The sequence below is a fragment of the Nilaparvata lugens genome, chromosome 1 (assembly GCF_014356525.2).
Source record: "Nilaparvata lugens isolate BPH chromosome 1, ASM1435652v1, whole genome shotgun sequence".
Taxonomy (NCBI): Eukaryota; Metazoa; Arthropoda; class Insecta; order Hemiptera; family Delphacidae; genus Nilaparvata; species Nilaparvata lugens.
The window spans coordinates 34,836,629-34,846,076 of record NC_052504.1 but is presented as its reverse complement, the minus strand read 5'-3'; the positions used below and the strand labels follow the sequence as shown (position 1 = coordinate 34,846,076).

The window sequence follows — 9,448 nt, the reverse complement described above, 5'->3', positions numbered from 1 at the left end:
CAATGGCACTCTCCACATTTTGTGTTTCGGCTTATCTCCCTGAGTTTCTTTGAAGTACTGTAACTTATTACATCGACGAATGATGAACTTATGTAAAACCCAATATTTCCTGATTAAATTTGTTCATATTAGATTTATTTATTTATGCGAAAATTACATTTTGCTATGGATTACTAAATTCATTAAAAATGTCCCAAACTGGAAGAGAAGTTTTTAAACTGAGCTTCTTTTTGTTACAGAAAACAATAATTTAAAAGAATTATTCTAGTTACAATCAAGTTTGCTTGATCAATCTTCAAAAAGAAAGGTAATTTTCAATGACAACCAACTGGGAATGGAAATATTGGCTCATAACTAATAAGCAATCCAGGCAGAAGAGAGCAACCTTGTCATGCTCCTTTGTAAAATTTTATTTAATTCGTCCACGTGAATGATTGTGATTCTACTACTGGAAATGAAATGAGTTACGCTAATCTCATTGAACTTATAGATTGAAAAGTTAAAATTCACTTCCTTCAAAAATCTTACTAGGTCTTCAATATAATATATATTAGAACTATATTATCTACATAATACATTACCTACATTTAGAAGTCGAGGAAGATGAAATAATTTTAAGAATCGTCTTTCTTTATTTCGAGAAAAGATTGATCGAGTTTATGACAAATATACATTTGAGACGATTTAGTAGAAAGAAAGACTGAAAACAAGGCGATTCAATTTGAGCACAGTATGTTTTAATACAATGAATTCCAAATGGATGAATTAGAGTTAGAGAATTACACTGAAATGTAATAAATATAGAAAATAAAGTTGATAGACAGTCAACAATAAAGTAATTACATCTAGTGAAGTAGATGATGAGTAGAAGGAAGGTTGACAAATTTCACAGAACAGTACTTGGATAGTTCCATATTCTTACAAAAAATATCACCAACACTAAAATTAACTTCGGAAAATTATGCTAAAATTTCTCAGATAAGTGCACAAATACTTGAGTTCATAGTTGAATAGTAATCACTTTCTTAACAAAATAAAATTATCGATTTCTACATACAACTCATTCAACAATAATTTTAACACATCATTCAAAGTTCGCAAGTTACAGGAAACTGGATAAAAATATTGAACACATTGGAATGAATGTCTCTCCCAGCTTTACAAAAAAAAAAAAGAAAAATTTAATGATGTTTCCTGTTATTAGCTATTTTAGTGAGAAGTTTGTTTCCACACAAAAACGTGACAACACCCAAGCCAAGCAAATACTTCAATGTCTGGAACATGTTCAGTTGCAACCAGAAGAATCCAAACAGGACGAAAATTGCTGAAAAATACATTAAAAGTTCATTAAAACGATTTGAAGAAAATGACAAGATTACATCAAAGGAACGACTTCATAATAGAACTAAATAAAACGGACTTAAAACTATACTGTACCGATACAAAAAGAGGTAAATCTGAATATATTGAAAATTATAATATATTAATTAATTGCAACTGAAACAGACGGTATACATTTGTGAATATTTAATTTGTTAGGTGATGCAGACAGAAATAGAGATACCGATGTATTCTTTCTTAAGTTTAATAATGTATGGAATGTTGAAAATTATTAAATGAAATATTAAAATTTCATTTGCCATAAGATCATTCACACTTCATAAAATATTTCCAACAAGTTCAAGATAGATAAGAATCATTCGGGTATTTTTTTCAACGACTAACTGTAACTAGCCTTCAGGTTCTGAAGTTTATAATAAAGATAAATTTAAAAAGTTTAAGGAATTGAATGCTAATCTCTACAATTATTGCAGAGAAATTAAAACTTGCAAATAAAGGAGCAACAAATGTTCATATCTTCAAAATCTGGAGATAAGTACGATCAATAAAGTAGTTTTTCAACAATTTTTATAATCATTAACTTACCTCCGAGTCCAACATGGAATCCAAGAGCACTTAAAGAGAATGGAAAGTTTGAGATATTAACTCCAAGTTTGACCCACTGTAATAAGAGAAAACATTTATTGAAAATTACATTTTTACTTATAATTTAATAAAAAGAATAATTCACTAACGCAAGATTAGATAAAATTAGTTTTAGACAAAATATAAGTACAGAAGTACGTTGTTTGATCTCTGATTGACAATAATTTTCATCAGGAGCACCGAGCATGACAGAGCAATTCATTGATGAATGGTGCGAACAGATGAGTGAGTCACGGTGTAGATTTCGGTTTCGATGGATGCCACTAATCAGCTGTTAATGAAGAAACATTTTGAATACCATCTCGCTAAACGGGAATCGAGACTTGGCCGTACTGTTCACTTCCATGCTTTAAATTGTGTTTGTATACAAGAAGGTCAACCGCGACCTACACTGAAAACTAAGCATCGATATGACCGTTCTGTTCGTACCCTAATTGGAAGCTTCAAAAATATTGATTTTCTCATTTGGAGGTCAAATATTATTTGAAAGACACACTTCTTATTTTTATGTTTCCCCGAGCTGTACCAATCCTGATCCTTCCCGAACTTTATCTCTTCTATCCCAAACTGTGGTAACGAATTAGTTATTCAATACTTAAATTTTATTTTGAATACCAAAGAAATTCGATTCTATCGACTAAAGCAGAGTTAAAGTAGAGTTTGTTTTGAACAAAAATTTAAAATTCAGTAAGAGTAACGAGTATTTTAGTCATAAAACAATAAATAAATTAAAGGAAAACATTTAAAACGAAATCACTGCAGTTCACAACGATTTGCAACACTGTCATTTCCTCATTGCAGAGTAACACCAGGCTACAAACGCCGAATAAGACCACATCTTTCTTAGTCATCTAAAAAGTAAACATGCAATATTTTGAATATTTTAATATTGTAGGATCATAAATTAGGGAGTAAACCCGAATCAAATCCAAGGTAGGTTACGCTCTGAGAGCTACAGTGAAAGCGAGTGCATAGGAGAGGGCGACTCCAGACAAATTACCCTGGTCCTACAGGTTGGGGGGGGGGCTAACAAGCCTACTCCATAAAAACTATGCTACGAATTTACTAAGCCTCGGAACGGGACAGAAATATATTCGCTAGTAGATCATCGATCTACATGTGATGTCATAGTTTATCATAGCTTCAGTTGTGGGGTCTGAAGTAATAGTAGGTATTGGTTGTAGAGACAAAGAGTAAGTGAGTAAGGATCATAAATGACCATGCCCTTTCATTAGCAATTTACTAGTTTTGTGTTATGTACGAGTCTATGCTTCTGTCGTACGGGTTTAAAAAAGGTGTTTCTATTGTCACTAGAGAGGAACTAAGGCAGGATATTCTCACACAGACGTGTATTGATCACTTATTCTTGAGATTTACAAAAAATCTTAGTTCTTCTACCGGAGTGATTAAATTGAAAATTTCAGACCATTATGTTATTAGTTGTAAAATTTACTATAGCTTTTCAGTAGAGAAGGAAAAGGAAGAAGAGCTTAGAAAAGTTGTAATAAATAAAACGAAACGGATAAATTTATTGAAAGAAAGTGAGTGGAACAGCTGTGATTTACTTTCCTCCCCCAACTTAATTTATGATAAGATTAGGTTAAATTTTGAAAAGGCAACTAATCAATGTGAAAAAGAAATTTCCTTTAAAAAAGCAAATTCCAACTTTAAAAATAACTGGATGTCAGAAGAACTTTTTAACAAACTTAAAATAAGAGACAGATTATTCAGACGCACTAAAAACAATCCCACTAATAGCATTTACAGAGATGAATATCGTAACTATAGAAACATACTTAATAAAGAAGTCATAAAAACTAAAAGAGATTATATAATTAAACATTTCCAAGACTCTCAAAATAATATAAAACTAAAATGGAAGTACATTAATGGCATTTTGGGAAGAACCTCCGAAGATTCGGATTACCGAATCTTGAATGATTTTGCGAATAAAATCCCAGTCACTGAGGTCTGTTCAGCTTTTGCTACTTCCTTTATCAGAAATATTAAGAAAACTACACATTTATGTCCCTTGATCCTTGGCGACTCAGTCCATGTGCCATCTGAGCATAAATTCATCCTTAAATATGCAAGTAATGATGATATTATTTAAATTATCAATAATATGAGCACAAATAAGTCTCCAGGCTTTGATGATATTGGCGTTTCAGATTTGAAGGCCCTGAAAGAGCATATGGAAAATCCTCTTTGTCGAATGATGAATCTATCGATTTCTAAAGGCATATTCCCAGACTTTTTAGAAATAGCCATTGTTAGACCAATTTTTAAAACTGGTGCTCGAGATGACCTGGAGAATTTCAGGCCAATAGCTAGATTATCAGTGCCTGAGAAGATATTCGAAAGATATTTATCAATCCATTTAAATCAATACCTATCTGATAATAATATCCTGTCAAATGTTCAATACGGCTTTCAAAAAGGGAAATCTGCAGAAGCACTTCTTTTAAATTTTACCCACAAAATAAATAATTTTTTGAATGATAGATTTCATGTTTTAGCAATATTCATGGATTACTCGAAGGCCTTTGATACTCTGAAGCATAATATCCTTCTGGATGAGCATCATGACATTGGAATCATAGGAAATGTTCTAAAGTTGTTTGAGAGTTACCTGAGTGACAGATACTTTCTGGTTAAGTTGGGGAACAATCAAAGCGAATTATTCAAAAACGACGATATTGGTGTCTCACAGGGTAGTATCTTGGGTCCTGTCTTCTACAATATATATGTAAACTCAATTTCAAGCATAATCAGAAATGGTGACATTTTTATGTATGCTGATGACACAGCTTTAATTGTTGGGCATAAAAATCTTAAAGTTGCAGAGCAACTGTTGCATCTGACTATAATAGGATTCTTAGGTGGTCACATGACAGAAATTTAGTCATTAATAAGAAAAAAACAGTTTTAATGCATTTTAAATCACCACATATGAGATGTAATGAAACTCAAAAAATTATCAGTCATCATGACTGCCTCTGTCTTTCTAGATCACTTCGAACTTGTAGTTGCCCATCACTAACTCAAGTTGACGATACCCGATACCTAGGTGTGATAGTTGACAGTAGAATGAGATGGCATCCACACATCAACTACATCTCGAAAAAACTTCAAGCATTAAGCGCAAAAATATTTTACATGCATAAAACTATTCCGGTCGACTGTCTTCACCTAATTTATAAATCTCTCGTAGAGTCTATCATTAGGTATGGTATAGATTCATGGGGCTGTGCAGCTGACTATTTGTTGCACAGAGTAGAAAGAATTCAATTAAGAACCCTGAAGTGCATAACATCTCGATTGCCTCTTATCAACTTAAATATTAACTTCAATAATCTTTCTAATGTACAATTTTTTTACCATACACTAACTCCAAAGAATTTCTATATTTACAAGAGTATAATATTTTTCAAGAATAATAATCAATACAGATCCTTTGCTCCACCATCTCCTTTCAATTTAAGATCACCAGTTATATATCAGTTACCTCGATTAAGGTTTTTCTTTGTAGAACTATATATGGAAATATATATGGATATATATAAATATATATGGAAATATATATGGAAAAAGATCACTCCTCTACATACTTCCTAAATTATTTAATAAATTGCCTCTGAATATTCGAGATTATTCAAAAAGTGATGTTTTTAGCTATGTAATAAATAACAATAATCTCATAAAAAGAAACAGCTAGCAGAGATTTTGCTGGTACATTAATTTTATTGAGTCACTGCCGCCAGCTAGAGCGACTACTTAAAATTATTTCTTGAAATTCAAACGTCATTTCTCTATTTTTCCCCCATGTATGTTTTTTAAAATTTTTGTTTTCATAAATAGTGAATACTCATTTTTTATAATTTATGATTTGATTTGATTGATATTTTTCTTTTACTTGAATAGTTTAATTTTATTATTCTAGTTCCTATATAAGTTTGCCTTCCTTCCTCTACATCCTCTCCTTACTTCCCAACTTCCCTTTGCATGCAAAAAATTTTTTTTCTCTTCCTATTATAAAATTTGTTAATTTGTTTCTTTGTAATGTACGATTCTATAATTTACTATGTATACTTATATAGGCACCTACTGAAAAACCTTCGGGTTTAGTGGGACCTCCAATGTAAATATTTTGTTCAATAAAACTTGATTGACACTTGATTGATTGATTTATGAATTAATAATTGGTGCAAATTACATAATTTCGAAACACTGCACCACCCATAATTGGCTGTGAACGTCGAATGTGAGCATATCTTTCCGATCTCATATTTAAAAGTAAAGAGGTACTTTTGGACATTTCGATTGTAGGAACATCGATGAATCGACATGCCATTCTATTAATATTCTACTAGTTTTATGATTTTTTCTTAGAAGGAGCAGAATTAAAAAATTTCTCATTTCCCTGCGCCACCTGTATTATTCCAGTCAAAGAACAGAGTAGACAAATCTATAGCAAACTCGATAATTTGAAAAACAGGGTACACTTACCAGACCAATCAAAACAGAGAATGGAACGAATACCAATCCAGTGAAAAGATTTGAGACGAATGCAGGGGGTCTTTTCTCAGGTTCACGGAATAAATGCTGTAAAACATGAAATATCCAACATCAGACTCAATTTACTTTTTCATCTCAAATCACATACTTGGACTGGGAAATTTCAAAGCTTTTATCGTCAATCTCCAATCTCGGATACCCTACAATAAATAATACCAAAAGTGAGATTTTAAACTAGTGACCCAGGAGCATTCATTAGAAGGAAGCTGTAATCAATATTCCAACATATTTTTATAAATTAATATGAACAACGTCTCTTTAAAAAGAAGTGACCTTTAACGGATAAACATTCCCATAATGATAAACATTAAAAGTGAACTAAACCTAGAATCATTAATAATTTCATTTATTTAATAGAATTATTTATTTATTAATTTCTTCAAACCTATAATAATTGGTAATACAAAACTATTGAAGGGATACTTAAGATAAAGGCCATGAATTAAACTTTGACCTTTGATAGGTCGACAAAGAATGTGCACAATGTTGGTCACAAATCTTAGAGGGCAAGATTACTTGAGTATATGATGCATATCGTAATTTTTAAGCATATCAAAATTACTGTACATAAATAATATACCAGTTATTAATGACTTGGGACATTTTATTAGTCTAAATTTGGGATTAGAAGAAGTTTTGGACTAGCGCCAGTTTTTATTCCGCTATTGTGTTTTAATTTATGGATAAATACATAGTCACCTCTAATAAAGGTGTAATAAATGTATTAGAGGTGGCTATGATAAACATAATAATTTTACCTCAATCACTGGTTTTGGTTTATGCATACTGTAAGGCGCCGGAAGTTTGGATGCATCCAGAGGTAATTTCAGGTTCACATCAGCGAAATGCCAAGAGAAGGAATTGGTAATCACAACATCTCCAATGATCAATTCAGCTGCGTAAACTCCAGACAATTGTTTAAAGTCTCCTTGTTTGGCTCCAACATCCTACAACAAACATGGATGAAGTTATGAAAATGCAAAGTTTCAAAAAAAAGATCAATGCTACTGTTAATTACTGTGGGCATTCAAACACGAAAAAAATAACACAATTTATTATTATGGATGTGATATGACTAGAATGTCTGTGAAGATGTAAATGAATAATAGAGTACATTTCTACTAGTAAAAATGTCACCAAAGTTCAAGCTAAGAACTGTTATGAATAAACAAAATTTCACCAGTTTAAATTCATGAATGTTATTGATAAATAAGCTTACTAGTTAAGATAGTTCTATCAGAGTTGAGATACGCACCAAGTCAAATTTATACATCTTGTTTGAATCAGGCTCAGCGATGAAGATGATTTCCTGCTTTGTTGTGGGATTGCTGAATTTCAAAAATGCCTGATGAACGACCATCGGCTTTCTAGTAGCTTTGTCCTTCAGTGAGAATCTAATGACAAGCTTCTGTAGAGTATCGATCTCCAGTTTCTTTCCTAATTTGCTATCGTAAGCAATCCTGAAAAAATACGAAAATTTCACAAAATGAGAAATATTACACGAAACATATGCAATACGTTTTTATGTGAAAAAAGGGATTATTTATCCATTATTACAAAATTACTTCTCATTAAAATGATATTGGAAGATAAATGATAAAATGATATTATAAAACCTCTCCCAAATTTGGATTAATAGATGTTCGAAATAAGGTCATCACTTTTTACAGTTCACTCCACATCAGTGTGTCAAAGTACTTTTATATTGTTTTGACATTAGTGACTGGAACTTCAACAACATTTGCGAAAAAATACTAGATAAAAGGAAACAGACGAAATTGCTTAAACAAATCAAATCAAATTTAAATATGAACTAAAGTGAATAGCTGTAAGCCTATCTCATTTAAGAACAAGAATCATAGATAATAAAGAAGAATTAGTTAAGTGAACGAAAACATCAAGATTTGAGACTAGAATGACGACTTGCAGACTGTATTAATTGTGAAAAATATAAAATATTTTCTCACTAACTGGAGCCTACTTTCAAATCCCATAAGATTCATTGTCAACCGTTGACAATGTTCACAAATATTGTTCACAATAATTACAAATATTGTTGACAATTAATCCCATGAGATTCGAAAGCATGCTCCAGCCAGTGAGAAATAAATTTTATTATTTTTTTTACGATTAATACAGTCTGCAAGTCGTCATTCTAGTGTCAAAACTTGATGCATCATGTAGTTAACATGTAACATGCAGCAGTTCGTAATGGATAGAGAAGAAAGACTGGAAGGAAACATTTGATTCATATCTCCATTTTTTGTCCATATGCAAATGCGCATGAAGAATGAGAAAATAATATAGACTATAGAATATATAATATTTAAGTTTGTATATTAATATTTTATATACTATTTTTTTATTCAAGTATCCACACACAGGGTAGCCTATAGGGAACACATATTAGAAATTAGGAAACAATATTGTATTTGTTTTTTGGGATGTATTTGATTGTTTTTTTTGTTTTTTTTTAATAAAGAATTTGAATTTGAAAAAAGAATATACGCAAAAAATAAAAAAACCAACGCCATAAAGAATGACATTTTCTCAATTGAAGAGCTGATAAATGTTTGAGGAGCAATACTGACTTGTCGAACTTGGGCTGAGTTGTCTGATCAGAGTCGCCGACGCCAATCTCGAATGAGTCGACGGTGACCGAGCACATGACCTTGATGGGCAGAGTGATGCCCACATTGCCAACCAGCCTCGCATCCGCCTTCGAAGGCACCGCATTCACTGTCACTTTGTACAGGCCTGGCTCCGGCTTCACCTCCATCAGATTCATTGTATGCACCATACTGCAACACAACATTTACAAAATCAATAACAATGTTTTATAATTATTACAACACAAACAGTTAACAAAAGGGATTTTATATTC

General features: G+C 31.7%; 1 protein-coding gene across 1 annotated transcript in view; it reads right to left on the bottom strand.

Moving 5' to 3' along the window:
• Positions 1-609: 609 nt before the first annotated feature.
• LOC111059202 (dolichyl-diphosphooligosaccharide--protein glycosyltransferase subunit 2) overlaps positions 610-9,448 on the bottom strand; it is a 40,304-nt gene continuing 31,465 nt past the window's right edge. The window contains exons 8-13 of the mRNA XM_022346825.2: positions 9,156-9,365; positions 7,820-8,024; positions 7,323-7,511; positions 6,496-6,591; positions 1,927-2,002; positions 610-1,324 (exon numbers count right to left, since the gene is read on the bottom strand). Of these exons, the coding sequence (XP_022202517.1) occupies positions 1,182-1,324; positions 1,927-2,002; positions 6,496-6,591; positions 7,323-7,511; positions 7,820-8,024; positions 9,156-9,365 (919 nt within the window). The 3' untranslated portion in view covers positions 610-1,181. The remainder of the gene's footprint in view (positions 1,325-1,926; positions 2,003-6,495; positions 6,592-7,322; positions 7,512-7,819; positions 8,025-9,155; positions 9,366-9,448) is intronic.